This window comes from Suillus clintonianus, assembly GCF_016758775.1.
Source record: "Suillus clintonianus strain FC179 chromosome Unknown DEU56scaffold_74, whole genome shotgun sequence".
Taxonomy (NCBI): Eukaryota; Fungi; Basidiomycota; class Agaricomycetes; order Boletales; family Suillaceae; genus Suillus; species Suillus clintonianus.
The window spans coordinates 40636-62595 of NW_024539298.1; the positions used below are offsets into that span (position 1 = coordinate 40636).

The 21960-nt window shown below is 48.2% G+C and overlaps 6 protein-coding genes across 6 annotated transcripts; 2 read left to right on the forward strand and 4 right to left on the reverse strand.

Annotated features, from left to right (window-relative positions):
- Window positions 1–668: 668 nt before the first annotated feature.
- Window positions 669–2527, reverse strand: DEU56DRAFT_532274 (Cys/Met metabolism PLP-dependent enzyme-domain-containing protein). Its single transcript, XM_041346663.1, has 4 exons — window positions 2440–2527; window positions 2138–2365; window positions 1777–2076; window positions 669–1725 (listed from the first exon to the last, which is right to left on the reverse strand). Exons 2-4 carry the CDS (start codon window positions 2330–2332, stop codon window positions 820–822), a joined length of 1401 nt encoding a protein of 466 aa, XP_041205228.1. The 5' UTR covers window positions 2333–2365; window positions 2440–2527; the 3' UTR covers window positions 669–819.
- A 565-nt stretch (window positions 2528–3092) lies between these two features.
- On the reverse strand, window positions 3093–4898 carry DEU56DRAFT_915811 (uncharacterized protein; the record flags this gene model as incomplete). The annotated part of the gene is made up of 16 exons (XM_041357790.1): window positions 3093–3313; window positions 3372–3429; window positions 3487–3514; window positions 3563–3622; window positions 3678–3812; window positions 3867–3882; window positions 3941–3952; window positions 4006–4030; window positions 4082–4122; window positions 4175–4200; window positions 4259–4284; window positions 4340–4357; window positions 4418–4526; window positions 4590–4603; window positions 4653–4734; window positions 4810–4898. 16 exons carry the CDS (start codon window positions 4896–4898, stop codon window positions 3093–3095), a joined length of 960 nt encoding a protein of 319 aa, XP_041205229.1.
- Window positions 4899–5226: 328 nt separating this feature from the next.
- DEU56DRAFT_532272 (uncharacterized protein) lies at window positions 5227–7558 on the reverse strand. The gene is made up of 18 exons (XM_041346662.1): window positions 7444–7558; window positions 7309–7379; window positions 7143–7224; window positions 7074–7087; window positions 6898–7006; window positions 6824–6841; window positions 6746–6771; window positions 6662–6687; window positions 6570–6610; window positions 6492–6516; window positions 6426–6437; window positions 6349–6364; window positions 6160–6300; window positions 6035–6094; window positions 5956–5983; window positions 5848–5905; window positions 5584–5795; window positions 5227–5526 (listed from the first exon to the last, which is right to left on the reverse strand). Exons 1-18 carry the CDS (start codon window positions 7519–7521, stop codon window positions 5479–5481), a joined length of 1065 nt encoding a protein of 354 aa, XP_041205230.1. The 5' UTR covers window positions 7522–7558; the 3' UTR covers window positions 5227–5478.
- A 270-nt stretch (window positions 7559–7828) lies between these two features.
- DEU56DRAFT_821039 (uncharacterized protein) lies at window positions 7829–8464 on the forward strand. The gene has a single exon (XM_041354099.1). The coding sequence runs from the start codon at window positions 7870–7872 to the stop codon at window positions 8173–8175; it is 306 nt and encodes a 101-aa protein (XP_041205231.1). The 5' UTR covers window positions 7829–7869; the 3' UTR covers window positions 8176–8464.
- A 1773-nt stretch (window positions 8465–10237) lies between these two features.
- On the reverse strand, window positions 10238–12399 carry DEU56DRAFT_982781 (uncharacterized protein). Its single transcript, XM_041359913.1, has 17 exons — window positions 12171–12399; window positions 12008–12089; window positions 11941–11954; window positions 11769–11877; window positions 11702–11719; window positions 11620–11645; window positions 11543–11568; window positions 11449–11489; window positions 11371–11395; window positions 11307–11318; window positions 11233–11248; window positions 11045–11185; window positions 10930–10989; window positions 10852–10879; window positions 10738–10795; window positions 10474–10682; window positions 10238–10422 (listed from the first exon to the last, which is right to left on the reverse strand). Exons 1-17 carry the CDS (start codon window positions 12257–12259, stop codon window positions 10372–10374), a joined length of 1005 nt encoding a protein of 334 aa, XP_041205232.1. The 5' UTR covers window positions 12260–12399; the 3' UTR covers window positions 10238–10371.
- A 1334-nt stretch (window positions 12400–13733) lies between these two features.
- Window positions 13734–16774, forward strand: DEU56DRAFT_891621 (cytochrome P450). The gene is made up of 12 exons (XM_041356301.1): window positions 13734–14419; window positions 14480–14523; window positions 14586–14667; window positions 14716–14789; window positions 14847–14861; window positions 14920–15218; window positions 15271–15329; window positions 15387–15426; window positions 15485–15495; window positions 15545–15721; window positions 15774–16070; window positions 16133–16774. Exons 1-12 carry the CDS (start codon window positions 14021–14023, stop codon window positions 16289–16291), a joined length of 1656 nt encoding a protein of 551 aa, XP_041205233.1. The 5' UTR covers window positions 13734–14020; the 3' UTR covers window positions 16292–16774.
- Window positions 16775–21960: the final 5186 nt, after the last annotated feature.

A 21960-nucleotide genomic window follows, 5' to 3' on the forward strand; every position in this document is an offset into this window, starting at 1 on the left:
TCTGGCATCAAACTTCCTGGTAGACGCTCTGGCGTTGGCTTCTTCCACGATGTGGTCCGAGTGTTGTGGTTGACGAAGTAGGACCGACCGAATGCTGAGATGTGCCACTCGCATCCAGGAAAGAGCTGCCCGGGGTAATCTATGCTCGACCATGAGTTCCCCGCACTCATCACACTTTTTTCGCTTACCTAGTCGCACTCCCGGTACAGGCCGGTATGATGTAGGCATGAAGAGTATGTCATCGAAATAAATTGGTTCGTCATCCAGATCCGACTTCGACTCTGTCCACATAGGAGGGAGCGCCTCATTCCCTCCTGCTTGATGTTGAGTCGGTCAATTGGTTTCACATCGCAATTACTCACCTTCCCAAAGTGCATCCTGACGGTGCTGTGCTCCATAGGGTGGCAGAATCTCCGAGCGCTTCACTGGCACGGGCGAAACAGGTCCTGATGAATCTGACATCAGTCCTCCATCTGTCCCTGTCCCTTTCGCTGGCGTGTTTGGCTTGGTCTTTTTGTGCAGCATGACCACGATTGGGGATGTTGGTGATGGTGGACGTAATGGAGAGACCCCTCATATATGCTGTTTTGCATGCTGTACTTGCAGGCGCCTTGCTTAGGTCATAACATGTGCTTCGTAGGCGTCAGTTTTTAACATAGATAATTCTATGTTTTTGAGATGTTTGGAGATTATGGATTTATTGTACAATGAACAATGAACAACTATATCTGATAAACTAATACACCATCTAATAAACACTCGAAATACAGAAACGATTACGGTAATATCTATATCCATCTCCAAAACACGAGTCCAAAATCAATGCAGCCCATTCGCACCACCAGGCGCATCATCACTCACATCGGACGGCGTCACCGATCCGCTCCCGAACCCACTATCCACATCCTCCAGCTCATCCAACGCACCCCTCAAATCTTCCACCAAATCCTCCGCTTCCTCAATCCCGCAGCTCAAGCGCACCAAACCCTCAATACCCAAAGCCTCACGCTCCGCCGGCGGGATACTCGCATGTGTCATACGGGCAGGTAATTCCGCAAGACTCTCCACACCACCCAAACTCTCAGCGAGCGTGAACAACTTCAGCCTCGGGAGGAGTGCTTCTGCACTTCTTGCACCACCACGTACGCGGAACGAGACCATTCCGCCGTAGGGTATACCGTGCACCAGGCTCGATGATGGTATGGTGCTAAGGAACTGCTCTGTGTGTGGGCTGAGGGAGGCGCGTGCCAGGGCGTGTAGTGGGTGAGAGGCGAGACCGGGGTAGATGACATGCTCGACCGCGGGGTGCGAAGTTAGGAAGGAAGCCACACGGAGTGCATTCAAACCGTGGGCTTTCATGCGTACTGCGAGAGTTTTGGCGCCGCGTTGGGCGAGCCAACAATCAAATGCACTCGGGACGGCACCGTGCGCATTTTGGAGGAATCGGAGCTTTTGGACGAGGTCGTCGTAGTCTCTGTCTGGTGTGGATAAGGAGGGAAGGATGGCGGCGCCCATTATGACGTCAGAATGACCATTGATATATTTGGTGAGGGAGTGTATAACAATGTCAGCGCCCTGCAAGAGTGGGGAGGCATAGAATGGCGAGAGGAAGGTATTATCGACGAGAACGAGAGGCTTTGATGGAGCCTGGCGAGCGAGAGCTACTATGCGCGGAATGTCAATTAGTCGGAGTGTGGGATTTGTTGGTGATTCGATCCAGATAAGCTAAAATGTTCGTGTGAGTAGCAGGCTAAATACGAATGCTGAGATACAAACCTTGGTATTCTCCTTCATAGCACCTAGTATTTCATCGTCTGTTGCATTCTCCAAGTCGACAAACGTCGTCTCGGTACCCATAGTTTCCTTCGCAACCCTCGTGAGGTACCTGAACGTACCACCGTAGACATCATTCACACTTAAGACGTGTGAGTTTGGACCTAGAGACTGCAAGATGGTCGCTGTGGTCGCACTGCCAGAAGCAAACGCAATAGCATGTCCCGCGCCTGCCTCCAGGCCTACAAGTGTGCGCTCTAATGCATCGCGATTTGGATTGCCAGAACGAGAATATTCAAAGCCCTATCCACCAGAACAACAACATGAGTATGCTACGACATGTGGAACAAACTAAAACACAAACCTTGTGCACGCCTACTTCATCCTGCTTGTACGTCGTGCTGAGGGATATGGGAGGAATGACAGCGCCGGTTGTGGGGTCTGGCTCTGAGCCTATATGAATAGCTCGCGTAGAAAAACCGAGCTCAGATGAGCGCTTTGAGTGACGCTTGACACCATTTGCATGCCCGTTTGCGTGATCGCTGATGGAAATGGTCATATCGCACTTGGGTATCGACTATGTGGGGTAAAGCTGTTGTGGGAGATAAATGTGCGGGAGTATGGAGGTAAGCAAGATAAGAGAAGACTTTATACGTACGTACGTACCTCGGCAAAGAGATTTTACTTGCCGACTGAGTCCATTGCAATCACAATTGCGAGCTCGATGGCGAGTCGCTGACAAAGCGATTGTAATCTTGTTAGTCAGTCCTCTGCATAAGCCACCGGTCCGATTCCATAGCCATGTCGCGCAGCAGCGTGCAGCTTAATAGTCACCTGGAGGCTCATAACCTCTTAGAACGCGCGAACTTATCAGCAGGAGAAGATCGTCTGGACCATCCTCCACGTCCGTGGCACCGATCGTGCGGCGGGCGTTAAGAAAACACTATGATTGTGCTAAATCAAGCTCGAGTTGTTCTTATAGATCAACTGGCGTCTATCGCTGCTAATTATATCAGATGGTCTTTCTCAGAATAGATGCCTAGACCTCGGATGAAGTCGGAAGATGATCAATGAGGCTTGGGTCCTAACTATGAGCTCCCAAGCTCGCAATCCGCTGGGAGATTCTTCCATGTATCGCCCAACTTCAAGCAACTTCCCGGAAAATATTGGGTAGGTATAAATAGTTTTCTTAGGTAGCCCTGCAAACTCATAAATTTATAGTTATCTGCAAGTCCTATCTCGTGAAGAAAGGGAAAGTATTGATCCACCAATACTAAACCGTCACAAGACTTCCTGTTGGCGGCTGTGGCTAAAACGTGTCATTCAGCACATCCATCAACAGTGACGCAACTGCCGACCACGACAGCCTGGGTAGGGCAAGTGATATGCAGCACTTCATTGTCGGAATCCTTCCGGGATACCTGAAGCTCCGGGCGGTAGACGCTGCGGCGCACATGAAATTCGGAAGGATCAACGATGTCTGCGTTGGTGTGCCCGTAGTATCGCGTGTTCAGAAGCGCGATGAACGAATTCACATATACTAGAAAAAGTACCACACGTTAGCGCGATCTTCGCATAAAATTCTGCTTTGTGCGTACATTCAGCCACTAAAAATTCTAGAACAAGAAAGATGAAGGTCTTTGGCAGCACTGCACACTGTTGGTCACCCGTCAGAGACTTCGGGAATGGCCAGTAAAACAGTTGGGACCTCACCGTAATGACAACTGCAATTGAACATACACTCCAAAAACGTCAGTCAAGGTGTGGGGTAGGCTGGAAAGTCAAATACCTCGTTAAACAACCTGTACTGATGGTATAACCCACGAGCTTTGTTAAGAATGAATCGGTCCTAAGCGACTCGATTGAACATATCAGATCCAGACAGTGAATAGACTATTCCTTACTTAGAAAATCCTGTATGGGAAGTAGCCAGGAGATAGCATAGAGACGACGCAATGATGATATCGAGAAAAGTAGTGGAGCCCACAGCCGCATATAGCCACCACTCGATTCCATTCAAATCGGCGAACAAATGGCACCTATATCTACTCGCTGTCAGCGTTTGTGTGAAGTAAGAGAGCCCTCTCACTCACGTTGCAAGAATAATGGCTGTAATAGTGAATGATGAGCCAATAACAAGAGTACGATTGAAGTCTCGAGATCTCACGGATGGCAACACCTGAAGATATTTTTTTTAAATCAAGTGGCAATCATTCCCAGGAGCAGACTCACCTGAACATAGGACCACGATTACAACCTGGTAGTCTATCAACAGAGAAATAACATCGAATACTGGTTGCAAACTGACCAATGCTATGGCCGGGAGCACTCTTGTTCGGCCTCTGCTCACTAGGTTCATCTCGTTAGGCACCACGCAACACTATGATCGAGAAGCAATTACATATCCATATGCGGTGGGCATACAAACTATGGATCAAGTCAGTATCACTCGAGTTTCGCATAATACAATTCACACTGGACGTACAGATGTACCACAGGAACAATGAGAACCTGCGGGATTAGCATCCAGGGCTAAGTTTCATAGAACGTCGAAGATGTGACTTACGTTGACTATCACCTCGAGCTACGAGCACATCAATAAGTACAAGTAGAAGCCGCACAGAGAGCCGAAGCAGGAACTCACTTTGAAACTCCATACAATTTCTGTGAGCGCACTAAAGTTCGCGTAGTTGGTCACTAAATAAAAAGAGACAAAATGGATGTTCAAGGCGAGATGTAGAGCTTCGAGTGTCCTGCGTGGTCAAACACAGTTTAGAATCGGCGTGCTCCGTAATTGCAACTCGAAGAGAACCTACCAAAGCCAAACAACCTGACGTAACGTCAATCATTGAACTGAAAACAAGGCAGCATAGACGTACAGCCAACTTATACAATGTGATTCCTGTGCCCCTACTCGTCTGAAAGTAGATAAAAGTTTGAACGTTGGTTAAACCAAAGAGACTGTTTAGATATGTCACAGTTACGACGGCAAGTATCAGCTCGTTTGGCTTCACAGTGAGGAGATAGTTTACTTACATTGCTGCAAGGACAACACCAATAAAAAGTGCGCCAAATGTGTTCCCGAGGTCAACTTGCGGGATGAGGTCAGGCGTCGAGGAAGACATCGCTGGCAGGCCAACCTTGCCAGTAACAAAGGGGATCCACCGTACCACGTATTATATGTCCCAAAATGAGTGACATGCATTGCCATTGGCGCTGTGATCATCTTTGCTGATGGATGATGGTGATGGTGGAAGGACATCTTGCGCAGTGAGGCAGTATCCATGGTGGAAGAAGGATGGTACACCGGTGTCCTGATTGGTGTAGCTCGCCGGTTCATCATCGCGTCTCGGATGCGGACACTCGTTGACCTCGATTTATGCATTACATTTTGAGCATAGGTGCTAAGTAAACAGGGTCAGACCCTCTGTTTTCCATACCATGGCCTCGGTTTTTGGGTTGCGCGATGTGATGTGCTGCAGTCAGTAAGTTCTTGAGATAATATTCGCCAGGTCCAATCTCGTTAACGAATGACCATCTCGTCTAGTGTAACCAGGCATGCATAAGGCGTAGTGGACTGATTCCTCTCGTCCCCTCAAATAATGCGGGCAGCATGATATAATAAGTGACCAAGAACTCACAATTGATTTTGCGAGCGCTGTCTCGTGAGAAATAGACAGGTAATAATATATGTCTATCAATCCATCACGCTAACGAGAATGATTTTGTCTCCAACGTCAATGCCGTCGGCGGCTATGGTTAAAGCGTGTCAATCAGCCCTCCTCCATCAGTAATACCACAACTACTAACCGCGAAATCCTGAATAGGGTGCGTGATATGTAGCACTTCGTCGTCATAATCCTTCCGGGATGCTTGAAGTTCCGTGTCTTGCGATCTGTTAATGGGCAGCTCTGAGCGGCAGACGCCGCGACGCATATGAAATTCAGAAGGATTGGCGATGTCTACGCTGGCCTGCATGTAGTATCGCGCGTTCAAGAGTACGATGAACGAGTTGACATATACTTGAACGGTACAACTTGTTAGCATAATCCTCGAAGAATCCATTGTTCATACATTTAGCCACTAGGAAATCAACAGCGAGAAAGATGAAGGTCTTTGGTAGCGTCGCGCACTGTCGGCGACCATCAGAGACATTTGATAGTACAACAGGCAGGACCTTACTGTGATAACGACTGCAATTGAACATACACTGCAAAAATGTAAGTCATGGTACTATGACGCAGGCCGGAGAGTCGAATACCTCGTTAGAGATCCCGTACTAATGGTATAACCCACGAGCTTTGTTAAGAGTGAATCGGTGCTAAGTAATCGAAATTAGCATATCAGATCCAGACAGTGAACATATCACTCCAAATTACTCCGTACCTAGAAAATCCAGTGTGTGAAGTAACGAGGAGATAGCACAGCGATGACGCGATGACGATATCGGCCAAAGTAGACGAGCCCACAGCCGCATATGTCCACCACTCGATTCCGATCAAATCCCCGAACGTATGGCACTTATATCTATTCGCTCTCAGCGTATGTATGAAGAAATGTAGGCGTCTCACTCACATGCCCCAGACAACGGCTGTGATAGAGTGTAATGATGAGTCAACCATGATGATACGATTGAATTTTCAAGATCTCACGAATGGCAACACCTAACAAGATTGTTTTAAGATCAAGTGAAGAGTATTTCCGGGTGACTGGCTCACCTGAACATAGAACCACAATTATACCCTGATAGTGGATCAACAAAATGAAACGACATTGAACACCAATTGCAAACCCACGAATGCTATAGCCGGGAGAACTCTTGTTCTGCCCTTGCTGACTAGGATCATGACATCAGGCATAGCGAAAATCCATGATGGGAAAAAATTACATATCCATATGCGATGAAGGTACGAACTATGGTCAAAGTCAGCATCACTGGATTCTTGAATGCAATGGTGGAAATCGCGCTTACAGATGTATCGTAGGAACGATGAGAACCTGTGAAATGTGTGTTAGGAGCGGATTACAGAGCGTAGTGCTTACGACTTACGTCGACTATCACTTGAAGCTGCGAGCCCATCGCTGCTAGTAATGGATGTGCAAAGGCCCAAACTAGCAACTCACTTTGAAACTCCACACTATTTCTGTGAGCGCACTGAAGTTGGCGTAGTTGATCACTAAATAATGGTAGACGCAATGGACGATCAATGACAGATGCAGAGCATCGAGTATCCTGCAAGATCAGAACACAGTTGTAAAATTGATGTCCCTCGGAAATTGCAACCCAAAAGGACACTTACCAAAGCCAGATGACCTGATTGGTAGTACCATTGAATCACTGAGTTGACAACAAGGCAGCACAAACGTACGATCAGCTTATATGATATTATACCCGTCCCTGTATGAGTTTGAAAGTAGATGAAGGCTTGAACGTTGGTAAGACCAAAGAGACTGTTCCGCCAGATATGACATTCACGGTTACGGCGGTAAGCGCTCAGAGTTTATAAATGCGTAGTGAGGAAATAGTTTACTAACATTGCTGCAAGGGTGACCGCAATAAAAAATGCCCCAAACGTGTTCCCAAGGTCAACTTGTGGGAAGAGATCCTGCGTTGAGGAAGACATTGCTGGCTGAGCCAATTCTGTTGGCAACGAAGTGGATTTGTCGTACCATTATATGCTCTGACATGAGATGAATGCATTGCCATTTGATAGATGCAATTTGCGGTGATCCTGTACTGTGAGGCATAGCGACAGTGTCAGCGCTGGAATCTACATTAATGATGGTGTGCCAGTACATACCCTGATTTGTGTGCTATGCCGGAACCCTGAATGCCAAGTCAGTACCAGGCTTGGACTCATCATGGACGATTCGATTCTTTCATCCTTCCACTCATTCTTTGAGTTTGAACATTTCACTATCACCCTTCGCGAACAGGTAACAACCACGATACTCAGAGAACATTCGGAAGACTGAGAGTCAGAAAGCAAACATTGACACAAACACCGGGCCTGCCCAGGCTGGTCAGGTGATTTTTGCTGTACCGTGACGCTCAGGCTGTTCGGGTCAAGGGCGAAGCTGTCTGAGATAGCCACCATGCAATTTGTTCGCGCGTCCGGCTCGTATCCAGATATCTTGATCCCACAAGTTCATGCTTGGGATGTTTCATTTTCTAATCCAGCTGGTGAACCTTATGTTCTCATGGACATCGCCCACGGACGAAAGCTCGACAATCTCACCCTCGATAACAATAACCTTCGTGGTCTGGATGGTATGTCAGAAGTGCAGCAACTAGCCGTCATAAAAACTCTGGCAAAGCTACAATCTACTTTGTCTGCACCCTTACTGTTCGACAAGATTGGCAGCATTACCCTCAACGACGAAAGAATCCCTACCGTATGACCACTCCTCACCGTCACACAGCGGAACCTTCAAGTTTGGGGACCATATCAATCCGTCATGGATATCTGGAGGACCCGACTGGAGCATGAGATCTAGATCTTGCACGCTATGAAGGAATGGTCCAAGCTTGAGAAGGACCAACTTTCCTGATCCCTCTCAGCACCCGGATGCACCCCCAAAAAGTTTTCTGAACTCTTTCAACTTCTCTCCTCGCTCATACCTCACTTCGTACCTCCATTGTCTTACTTCCCTTAGTCTTATGCCGTCCCGACCTCGCATTCTGCAACATATTTTTGATCCGATTAACGACACAAAGATCGTGGGGCTCATAGACTTGGGCGGCGCACAGATTCTCCATCTCATACCCATCGCCAAGTTCCCTGACGACTTGCATTCGACCGGAGACGATCCCTGTGAGAGATCGGGGATCCCCGATGAGGACCGGAATACTATCCCGCATGAGTCACCAAATGAAGTCCAGCCGTTGCCGCAGTGCTGGACTTCGTTCAATGATACTCTCAAGTGGCCAAAGGTCTTCCGGGGCGAAAACGATCAAGTTGATATGGCCTATTTGAACGGCTGGCATGACCAGGCAGTATTACCTCCCCCAGCACTTTGGTGTATGTTATGCGCAGAAGAACCATGACAGACATGGTGACTATAATCCTGATTGTTCGCGCATGCGCTGTATTATCTCGAGTTCCATGAGATCATCACGGGTGGGTGGACAGCTTCGGTCGATCGTGCCGAGGGGATACGTGAGACATCATGACGATTCAATGTGGTACAAACAGGACGTTCGGAGCGCTACATCAATTGTCGGTCCGGACGTCTACCGCAGCTCCATAGAGAAGTCTACGTTTGACTTGAGCATATTTGAGGAGCAGTTCTCCGAAGATGGCCAAAATAGGGAAGAAGAAGAAGAAGAGATTGGCGAATAATTATGGCAGACAAGTACGTGGCAAGACTCTGAACATAATATCGTACACGCTCACTGACCCATTCGCTCTTCATATCCTGTTATCTCCTGTTGTCTGTCCATCATCCTTGTTCTATTAGCATCTGTGATGTTTGCGGCGAAGTTGGAGCATTCACCTAGACCTTGATAGCTTCGATCATCTTGTCGATGATGGTCTTGGTAGTCTCAGTCCAAGTAGCCGACTCGTATGTCACATATGCCTCCGACTGCCCCTTCCGTGCGACAATAGTGACATACTTTGCAGGTATTCCACTCGTCGTCTCGATCGACTTGGTCTGAAACGTGATATTTGTTTTGGACTGAGACTTTCCGTCGCCGTGCCAAGGTGTGTACTTCCCCTTTCCAAATACCTTTTCAACTTTTGCCGGGTCTATATTCTCCAAGTACTGCTTCGCCTCCTTGAGATCTTTCTTGGATACGTTTTCCTATGTGTGTCTACTAAGTTGACGAGGTGGATGAATGTATCGCCATTGAAACCTACGTTGGCATGGGCAGACATTGAGGCCTGAAGTTTGTTGTAATTGTGTGATTTGATGTAGGACGAGGCTTACTGGTATCTCTAGACTCGACGACATGCTTATATAGACCACCAGGGGGACAAGTTGCGCCCATACGATCATGGGACAGTGCCTTCCCTCCGTACATCACGAAAAGCCCCACTTGCTATAACGTCGTACCTGTGAAATTGGCAATGAGTTGTTCAGATCCGTCCGAGGGTGAACCCAGACGTCAACCCCTGTCTTCATATGCAGTTCAAATACAAGGAACAGATACGTTCTTTCTCCGCTGTGGGGCTGAATATGATATTATGAGGGGGGAAACTCCAGAATAGGATCTGCGGAAACGAGTCTCGACTGAGATTGTGGCTCAGATCAGCGAAGCTTGCTTGATTATGTATGTATGATGGACAGAACCGTACAATTTGTCGCCGTTTCATGGTTTGAGTGAGCTAGTCTCCGCACTCTTTGAGGTCCTTCAACTACGAAAGGCCGTCTGCCTCAGTATCGCAAGAAAACAGTACTCAAAGTGCCATTGAATGTAGTTTGTTTGTTGTGAAACCTTCGTTGTTCCGCGACTCCCATTGTCCTAGTCCATGAAATTCTCTCCACTATTGCAAATGTACATCCTTGGGTAATAATTATTATGAACTCGTAATTTTTGTGAGTCTTATATGTTGATAAAACATAAATAATAACCTATGCCTATAAATTTCTCCGTCACACTAACGAACATGATTTCATCTCCATCCCCGATGTCGGCGACTGTGGCTAAAGTGTGTCAATTAGCCCCTTTCCATCAACAATGACGCAACCACCAACCATGGAAGCCTGGATAGGTCGTGTAATATGTAGCACTCCATCCTGAGAGTCCTTCTGGGATGGCTGAAGCTCCTCGTCTTGCGACGCGCTAATGGGGAGTTCCGGGCGATAGACAACGTGGCGCCCATTAAGTTCGTGAGAATCGACAATCGTGTTGGCCTGCATGTAGTGTCGCGCATTCAGGAGTGCGATGAATGAATTAACATACACTTGAAGCCGTACCGCAAGTCAGCATGATCATGGAAGAATGTTTTCTGGACATACAATTGGTCACCAAAAATTGAAGACCGATGAAGATGAAGTTCGTCGGCATCACAGCGCACTACAGACAACCCTCAGAGACCTCGTATGTAGAAAATACGATGGGTGTGACCTCACTGTAATTATGATTGACGTCGAGCATATACTGTCAAAATATTAGTCAAGGTACTATGGGTATGCTGGAATAAGGAATACCTCGTCAGACAGCCGGTACTAATCGTATAATTCACAAGTTTTGTTATGAAGGAATCAGTGCTAAGTAATCTCCGTTAGCTAATCAGATTCAGGTTGAGAACGAATTGCCCCGTACCTAGAGAACCCAGTGCGTGAAGTAGCAAGAAGATACCATAGCGATGATGCGATTAGGATGTCGACAAAAGTGGCAGCTCCCAAAGACAGGAATATCGACCATTGCATTTCAATTAAATCCTTGAATAACTTGACTTTATATCTACCCGCTATCAGCACGGTATCAAGTTAGGGAGTTGCTTGACTCACTGCGCCCAAATAAGGGCTGTTATTGGGTCAGGTCAGATGATGAGCCACTAACAAGAGTACCATTGAAATCTCACGAATGGCAACACCTGTAGAGAGTTTCAAGATAGAGCGCAGAACATTTGCAGGCGATAGACTCACCTGAACTTAGGACCACAACTATGACCTAATAGTGAATCAACAAAGCGAAATGCAATCGTACCCTAATTGCAAACTCACCAATGCTACGGTCGGGAGAACCCTTGATCGCCCCTTGCTTACTAGTTTTATTGAAGGAGATGTAGCAAAGTCATGATAGTAGGAGAATAATCACCTTTCCATATGCGATGAACATACAAACTGTGGGCCAGGACGTGATTTGGGTGTTGCAGTAACAGTTATCGAACTTACAGATGTACCATCGGAATGATGAAAATCTGTACAGCGCATGTCTGTCAGAGGCGGATTATAGAGTACAGAAAACACAACTCACGCCGATTGCTAACTGAAGCTGTCCCAGGCTATCAGGGGCTGCATATAGGGATAAGGTTGAAGCTCACTTTGAGACTCCATACAATCTCCGTCAGCACACCAAAATTTGCATAGTTGGTCACCAAATAATAATAGACGCTATGGGTTATCAAGGCCAGGTGCAGAGCATCAAATATCCTAAAAGTTCGGGAAACGATGAGATCCCCATGTGATCGATAAGTAAATCGAAGGGACACCTACCAAAGCCAGATAACCTGCCAGAAGTGGTATCAAGACCAGAACCAATAATAAGGCGGCATGGACGTACAAACAGCTTGAAAAATGTTATCCCCGCGCTTCTATGCGTCTGCAAGTAGATGAAAGCTTGAATGTTGGTTAGACCAAAGAGACTGTTCCATAAGATATGTTACGACGATTGGTCACATGAAGCGCTCAGCTTTGACTGCACAACGAGCAAATAGTTTACTAACACTGCTGAAAGGACAACCCCAATAAAAAGTGCCCCAAACGTATTTCCCAGATCGAGTTGTGGAATAGCGTCCTGTGCCGAGGAAGACATTGTCGCTTGCTGATATCGGCCACCAGTAGGTCCACTGTACTATATATCCCAGAATAAGCACAGCGCACTGCCATTTTTGATGTGATGAAATAAGACTTCTGATAGGTTCTGGCGCTGATGGTGGGAGCAGTGCATATCTGAAACACGGAAGCACGCATTTCCGGCGGCTCGTTGCCGATTGGGTTATATACATATACATGCAGCCAAACAGTATAAAATGGAATAACAGTACCAACATGATGTAATCCCACGATGACCGGATGTATCAGCTGTTTCCAATATCATCGAAAGAAAGTCGTTTGTTTCTCTTCAAGGATCAAAACTACAGGCTTGTCGATGAGCCGCGCAAAATCGAATACATCTAGATGGCGGAAGGTGAGCCTTGTGTTTGTGTTAGGCCGCCGTGCATATAGACTTGAGACGTATGTGGCTTGCATATCTGTGGCAGTGTTTGCACGAGGACGGGCCTGGATGGGCAATGCCCTATCTCTACAGTTAATTTAACTAGTGAGAACAAAGAGGGGTTCATACTTGTGAAGAGCGACTCGTGTTTCCATTACGACAGGGAGCAGCATGGCTTGGGGGTTTTGCGGGGAAAGAGTTGAAATTCCTTCGCCAAGTACCGCAGGAAGCTGAACAGACTGCGACCACGAAGGGTAGATAATCGGCCGCGAGCGTAGTGCCCGACGGCGTGTGTAGTCTGTATCATGGCTCCAACAATCGGCCCCGTCTCACTAGTGCCATTCGCAAAACGTCATCGTATCGTCGAGCTCCGGAGTAAGTTTGATCCTTGTGAAAGAGATTGTATCGAGTCTCGGGCACCGACACAGAGGAATCAACTCTGACACGCACCCCTCGTCCCAGAGCAATAATTAATGAAATCAGCACATTCCGGCGTCTGTTCGAGCAATCGTCGTATGTATCATTAGCATGGATAATGAAAAATTGACCATTAATGCTCGTCGATCTCTCCTGTCATTAAACCAAAGACTGGCTAGATCGTCAAGACACGCGATATAGAAACGGCGTCTGACTGAGAATCACTTATTAGCATGCAAAACGGAATGTTTGAAAAGCACACTTTGAAATTGGACGTGCAAGTCACAACATTTATTGCTGATTTTGTGTGAGGAACCCTGGAGGTAGACCCACGCAAGAACGTCAAGTGTCGATATTCTGGGTAGTAGTCGGGACAGGGATGCGGTAGCTTGATACCTTGGGCTGGCTGCTGCAACACGTTTGGTTGCATACTCTATACGGGATCCTCCTGATCAAATGGCTGGTCGAGTATGTAGCTTGTCCCATTATTGTGCAATACCAAAAATGCCAGGACATGATACATGTATGCGATTGCAATTGGGTACCGGGTGAAAGCTTGTGATGGAAGTCAGAAAGTGGTTGGGCTCAAAACGTGCCTGAAAGTGACAACACACGTGCGAACTCTCTGAGGCGGTGTTTATTTTGTTCGGGCCAACTGTGACTCGAACGACCTCTGGCCAACGACCAAGCTACTCGAGGTCAGAAAATATCTGCGACTCTGATCTCTCAGTGGAACGTCATGTTTCCTCTCTCATGCAATGCATCATCATCCATGAGAGTATTAGGATAGGCTCCGTGAGCGCTTGCCGTTGCCAGCTGTACTGATGGACCCTGATGCCAGTGGCAGATAGGTCGGCATCACGGGTATAATCCTCGGGCATCACATTTTCCCATTTTGCTTAGTTCTCGGTTATTGGCCCATCATGCTCCTTGCTCACAACCATGGGTTTGTCGCAGAGCAAGCACTGCGGCGGGGACATTTGGCTTGCCTTGAAGGATCTCTGGCCCCTACCAGGGTCAACGACACGTGTCTCAGTTCTGATACTGGCGTCACTTTATCTCCTACAAGTGTATCGCCGAAGTCAACGAACGACACGCATACGAGGACCTCAGAGCCCAAGCTGGGTGTTTGGCTTCGCCAGGACAGTGTTAGATTCTAACCTCACCACTAACCTGTACGAACGTTGGGCCACAGAGTACGGTCCAGTGTACAAGGTCCCCCTCGCCTTGGGAGAGTCCAGGGTCATACTATGGGACCCAAAAGCAATCGCTCATTTCTTTGCAAGAGACACGTGGTTGTATAACCAAACTCCATTCAACAAGATCGCCGTTCGCATAACTGTATGTCCCTTTACCTCCTTGTACAGCTATATGGTAATGATGAGCTTCTGCGATTGACAGATTGGACGTGGGATTCTGTGGGCCGATGGTGAAAGTCACAAAAGGTCGGACTATAACCTTCAAGTGGTGCCGAACTAAATCCGAGCCATTCTTTGTCATTCATCAGGCAGCGCAAGGCTCTCAACCCTGCCTTCAGCGCAGCTGCCATCCGCAGCCTGACGTCTGTTTTCCTAGATGCTGCTCACAAGGTCAGTCACTAATCGTTCGCCCGTCACTGTACTCGAAATAGGTCACAGGCAACGACCGCTTGGGACGCTGAGATAGGAGCGAACCAAGGAACTCATTCCGCTGTAATTGATGCTCAACAATGGTATTTGCTTTCTCCCTAAAATTTTCCTACCCGCGCACTCAGACATTCATTGTACAGGATGAATCACATCTCGTAAGTATATTTATTGCTCTTCACCAGGCTGCTGTCTCATCCAGCACCCGCCACGTAGACTTGACAGTGTAGGCATAGCCGTCCTGTCCCATGACTTCGGTGCACTCGATGGAAATGACTCCGACGTCGCACACGTCCTGAATGCGTTTGGCTCATCTCCCAATGCTTCCCACAACTTGGTCATCCTGGCACAAAATTTTCCTTCCATCCTGAAACTGCCATGGCCTCGCACACAGTTCGCCAAAAAGCTGAGCCTCATTGTTGGTAAGATATGCCACGAGATGCTATCGCGGACGCGCAAGGAAAACGAGACTGGCGGTGCTGAGCAGGGGGACAAATCATGTTTGGGTTTACTCTGTGAGTTCTGCCCTTGGTTTCCTAAATTGCAAATGCTACAATTGTTGTGTAGTAAAAGCGGAAAGATCTGGTGAGAGCACTGGACTGACTCACCAAGAAGTGTTAGACGAGGTATACGAACCATAGCAGTCTCCTGAGCTATGCGACACTGATTTCCGTCTTCGCCAGGCAAGGGTCATACTTCTCGCCGGCTTTGAGACTACTTCAGGTAACGTACAATTGTCTAGCAAAAGAACCGCACACTCACCATTCCTTGCATTCACCAGCCAGCATGACAGTAAGCTTCGAATCGCTCACTGCTTCAACCACGTTTCTCAACTTCACAGTGGGCTTTGATAGAACTTGCGAGGAATCCAGACATGCAGACCAAGCTTCGTGAAGAGTGTCTAGACTTCGGGGCAACCCCTTCTTACGACGACCTCACGAATAAGCTTCCCTACCTGGACGCTGTAGTGCATGAAGTTCTTCGCCTCCACACATCAGTCAAAGAAATCCCACGATCGGTGCGTTTCCGACTGACATTCAACGCAACTCACTTGAACTGACTATGGCAAGGCTATGGAAGACGACGTAATCCCACTCAGTGAACCCATGCGTACGGCGGACGGTACCTATACCGACAGCGTATGCATCCCAAAGGGGACAGAGGTCGTTATCCCGTTCGCCGCACTCAATTGCTCAGTTAGCATGTGGGGGCCTGACGCAAAGGAGTTCAAACCTTCTCGGTGGCTCGAAGAGGACAAAGACCCGCGTGGGGCCAGAGAAGCATTGCATGGCTATCGCCATCTCATGACATTCGGCGATGGTGCGCGGATGTGCCTAGGGAGGCTATTCGCATTGACAGAGTTCAAGGTACGCAGTTGCGCAAGAATATTGGTTTTGATTCGTTTTGACTGGTGTTGGTCTCGTCCCAGGCCGTGCTGTTCGTTCTTGTGCGAAACTTTGTATTTGAGATGGCGGATGGCCCTGGGGTGCAGATTGTGGAGAATTTTGGGACTATACCAAGAATGAGGGTGGTTGGGAGTGCTGAGGCTGGAAGTGTGCCTCTCCGGGTGCGCCGATATGAAGTGTGATTGCAGTCCGCAGTTAAGTAGTAAGCAAAAAGCCTGTGGTTTATATTACCGCCCCAAAAGGTGACCAAGGCCTCCAAAACTCTATTGTTGGCCTGCCCTTTCAACACAGGACGATCAAATATAACGAGATGAATGAACAAAAGATCAGGTATTCGCGGCCGAATGACGCACGTCTCTAGATGGCGCCCCCGGTAAAGCAGTAAGAATGTAAATCGAACGATGACTTAAGCTTTAGGTCGGGTATTACATCGCAGGAATATGCAGTCTGAACGGCAAGGAATGCTGATTCACTACGCTGAGAGTGTGAATGGTGTGGAGTGTCTTGCGGAGTTACCTGCATGGAGGGCTTGGTGCACTTGAGCTGTAGATCGAGGAAGTGGTGGATTTGACGGAGGATGTGATGGGTGCGTTGGATGGGCTGGAGGATGAGAATAGTGGGTGAGGTGGATTGGTGATGCCATCTGATGTGAAGTGATGTGCGTGTGAAGGGGATTGTTTGGTGTTCTAGGGGTGTATATAGATATTGCCGTAATCGTTTCCGTATTCCGAGCGTCTATCAATTACATAGTATATTGTTTGATCAGATTTAGTCACTCAGTGACATTGTACAATGTACACGGTCTCCGAGCGTCTTGAGAACATGAGGATAAGTAAAGGGCCCCGGGGGCAGCGATCGTTCAATTTTAGAACTGACGCCCTACGAGGCACAGGTTATCACCTAAGCAAGGCGCCTGCAAGTACAGCATGCGAAACAGCATATCTAGCAGGTTTCTCCACTACGTCCACCATCACCAACATCCCCAATAGTAGTCATGCTGCACGAAAAGACCGAGCCAAGCACGCCAGTGGAATGGAGAGGGGCAGATCGAGGAATGATGTCAGATTCATCAGGACCTGTTTCGCCCGTGAAGGGCTCAGAGACTCTGCCACCCTATGGAGCACAGCACCGCCAGGATGCACTTTGGGAAGGTGAGTAATCACGTTGTGGAACCAATTGACCGACTCAACATCAAGCAGGAGGAAATGATGCGCTCCCTCCTATGTGGACAGAGTCCCATAATGATGATGGTCCATATTATTACGACGACGTACTCTACATGTTTATACCACACCGACCTTTACCAGGAGTGCGACTAGGTGAGCAACGAAAGTGCGATGAGAGCGAGGAACTCAGGACCGAGCATAGATGGCACCTGGGAGGTGCTCATTCCTGGATGCGAATGGCACATCACACCGCACGGTCGGTCCTACTTCGTCAACCACAACACTCGGACCACATCGTGGAAGAAGCCAACGCCAGAGCGTCTACCAGGAAGTTTGATGCCAGAGGGCATCATCGAATGTGACAACATGTTCAACGACACCCTTGCCTGGTTGGGCACCAGTAGCAACATCGTGAGTACGTCGGGGGGTGGTTCGATTCACCAGTGGACAAGAGATGGAAAGCCAGTAGAAAAGCCTTTCAATGGTGACGGAAACAAAGTAGGCGCGATCGCGATGTCCCTGGATGAAACAATAGTCGTATGTGGATGCTTAAATGGCAGAGTAACGCTGTGGAATATAAAGGAGGGGAGCGTGGTCGGTAACCCGTGGGAGGGGAATAATGTTGGAGTGTGGTGCCTTGATTGGTCTCCGAATGGGGTAGAGGTTGCAGGTGGATTGGAAGACGGCACTATACGACGATGGAACCCGGCCACTGGCAGACAAATTGCACAACCGATAAATGGAAGCGATGAACTTGTGCGGACAGTCAAATACTCTCCACAAGGCGACAAATGCGCGAGCGGCGGTGATGACAAAATGATCCGGGTGTGGTCAAAGGACGGCGAGCTGCTGATCGAGATAAAGGGACATGAAAAATCGGTGACATCATTATGTTGGTCCAAGGATGGCGCATACATCTTCTCTGCCTCATTTGATCGGACCATCCGAAAATGGCAATCGATCGACGGGGAAGAACTCGTCGTTTTTCAGGGTCATACCACCATCGTTACATCCATTTGTCTGTCTCCCGATGGATGCCATCTTGTCAGTGCATCAGAAGACTACGCAGTTCGCATCTGGGACCTCAAAACAAATCAGCAACTTGGAGACCCACTCTGGCACGACGACCAAGTCTTAGTTGTTGCCATGTCCTCTGATGGACAATACTTTGCCAGTGCTATCGTTGGACCCAACGCAAAAATCTATGTATGGAGTCTGGAAGCCGCACTTAAGCGTGCTTGTGGTGTTGACGTGCGTGTATACATCACTTTCATCAGGATCTTTTCTAAGTGATCTTATGTGTCGCTCAGGACGATGCGGATCCCAACGCTAAGCTCAAGGCGAGTCACCCGTCTCCTCTTTCATACCTCATCTGACTTCTTTAACAGGGACGTGCAGCTCGGCCTAGAGACGTGAGTAATTTGCGAGCATTCTGATTCTTCGCTCATTTGTCTCGTCAGATCTCTCTTGCCCCTAGACGGCAAAGCAACAATAGAGGTTTGGCAAGATATGTGAGTCTAGTTTGATCATTCCTGAGCTCTTCCTGACACCTGTTCAGGGCAATGGTTTCTTCGGCGATGACACAATTCCCACATCTCATCGCTCAGCAGAAACATCATCTCCGCCTGGTCTACGCAAATTATTCGGATTCCTGCGCTCCAGCACTCGGCCTGCAGCTTCACCCCAACCAATTCAGCTTCACCCCCGGCGATTGAACTTTGACTCATTTCCTGTGCGACTCTCCAGGCGTCCCGTGGATGTTGCACCTTGCCGTGATGAAGATGCAAGTCGCTTGTCATCACCAGTGTTTTCCCCTCTGATACAAATAATGTTGCAGCGATATGGTATTGTCCCTGAGTCTGACGCAGAAGCCGCCGCAGCTATGCAACGTACGAGGGTCAACACTGTCGACAGTTCAACAGCACAAGATCAAGCTGTAGCGGGGACACAAGGATCTCAAACACAATCAACACACACCGCTCAGGGGCAAAGTTCTGCTTCGGAATCATCAGAGTCATACCTGATAGGATGTTGTGGATTTTATTATCTTGTTCGTCGTCAACCCGCATCGCACTAGTCCTTCGATGGGTTTACGAGTGAGGTCATTGCGGTTTTTGTGAGTATTTGTTCCTCGATGCGCATGAGCCAACGTGCGAATGATGTCTTTTGTATACTTCATGTTTTGGTCTGCACGCAAAGATACGAGCAGACTGCAACGATGATGCTGATGCATTCGAAACACCGGGGCATCGAGCATTCGGTACTCTTGAGTGTGGGGCGGAGGAGAGGATTAGTGCATTGGTAGGGCTGGAGGATGTACAGGACGGAAGAGTCAATCGATACAGGCATGATCTAGGTGCCATGTTCAATGCCTGACTAAGTCACGATGATATTGATACGCTTATTGGGACTGTTCCCCTCTTTGGTCTACCGTATATATGCTACCGAGTAACGTCGTCCCATTCATGCTAGGACACCGCTTATGCTTGTGTTTTTCAGACTTGTCATACTTACAGCAGGAATGCGGATATAAACGAATACTGTCACAGCCTTTGTTCGCATGCGACTTACACACAAGTTCGGCTCGACCATTGCCTCTCAAATGTCGATTTCTGGTAATACAACTCCTAGCACATCAACGCAGGTTCAAGACCCAGCTTCTCCCGGTCAACCACCCATATACACGCTCAATAGTCGACAATCGCCAACTAGCACCGATCGTTTCTGAATCGCAATGACATCTTTTAACCATCCAGCAAGCTTCAACTTCAGCCTTAACATTGAATACTATCGAATTCTCGCTTGATTATTCTGCAGCCTGATAGTTCTGTTTCTTAGCTCATTACTGTCAAACGCACCCACTAGACAGCTGACACGTTGTTTCTGACTACTTCCATGACGCAGTTCATATATATGGCTTGCATCTAGACAAGCAAAATGCAATGCTCACGCAGGGCGGTACGAGGTCTATGACTAAGTGCGATAATAGTCCGTAAACGCCCGCAAGAGGCAAGAGCGAGATTTATCGAGAATGTCAACAAATGACCTCACGATTGATGCGAGGTGGGACGACCACAACTAAAGAACAATCCACAGCACCTAACTCCATAGGAAACTTCTCCCGTCCTGCCGCTTGAGTCATGCGTTTCTGTCAGTCGTCCTTGAGACACTTGTGTCACTGGAGCAGGTTGACCTTGTTGCATTGAACCGCTAGGCCCGTTGCTGCTTATATGTTGAACAGCTGCATTTGTTTCTATCGGTCGTCCTTGAGACGCTTGTGTTCCTGGCGCAGGTTGACCTTGTTGCGGTGAACTGGCCGCTTCGTTCTCACTCGCATGTTGCGTGGCTGCAGCCAATTCTGCTCTGGCCAATTCTGCAGCGGTGGGAGGGGCAATGGCAATTCTCTGCATACATATTTATTTAAATGGTATCAAAAGGAGCGGTGCTGAGCCACTTACATTTTTCTTGCGACCGGGTGCTACATCGACGGTGCGTATAGACCTTCCTCCAGGAAACAGGCTGAAATTCCAACGCCGGGGCTCGAGCGGTATTGATTGTGGCACTTTTTCAGGCTGGGTGCTGAAGCGCAGGGAATTGAAAAAACTACGCCAATGAAGGGGACGCGTTGGGCCCGCGAGCGGAGCTGACGGACTTGTATCATTGATTGCCCAGAAATCTTCACCCTGTATCAATGCTAAGCGAGCAAGCTTAGCTGGAGAAAGACATGATTAGACCCACATATCTAGCCAAGCCGCTCTTGGCCTTCTGTCTAGGTATGCGAGGGATAACGCACATCTGCCAAGATAAATAAGCGAAAGACCAGTGTCTCCACAACTGATTGGCGCACGTCTTTAGACGGAACTGCGCGTCCCTGAAAAAGAGCTCACATCCAATGTGGAAGAGAGACAGAGATAACTTGCCTTGCGTTTACGTCACTCTGGTGACGAGACCCGATGTCCGTTAGAAAGACATTAACAACAACAATGCGCATACGCACGGCAACTTGATCACCACTCTGCCGTCTGAGTGCTGCCTCCAGGCTCCATACATAGACCTTTGTGTTCAATCCAGCACAAGCGATGTGTTTTCCATCAGGAGACATGACAACAGTGAGCAGTTCATTATCGTGCAAGAGTGGATCTCCGACTTGCTCATTGGTCTTGAGGTCCCATATGCAAACTGAATAGTCCATTGATGCGCTGACAAGATGGCTTTCATCAGGTAACAGACACAGGGATCTGACAGTGTTGGTATGACCCCGAAGAACGACGAGCTCCTCTCCATCAATTGACCGCCATTTTCGGATGGTGTTATCACTTGACCCGGAGAATATATAGGCGCCGTCCTTGGACCAACACAACGATAACACGTCGTTGTCATGTCCCTGTATCTCTATGAGCAGCTCACCGCTCTTCGACCACACACAGATTGTACTGTCGAAACCGCCACTCGTGAATTTGTCACATTGCGGAGAGTATTTGACAGCTTCCACCCAGCCATGACCGGTCTCTATTGGGATCGCAATTTGCCGGCCAGTATTCGGATTCCAGCGTCGTATCGTGCCGTCGGCAGATCCACTTGCTATCTCAAGCGCATTGGAAGACCAGTCGAGGCACCTCACTGCATCATTGTGCCCCTCCCACGGGTCGCCAACCGTGCTGCCCTTCCCGATGTTCCACAGCCGT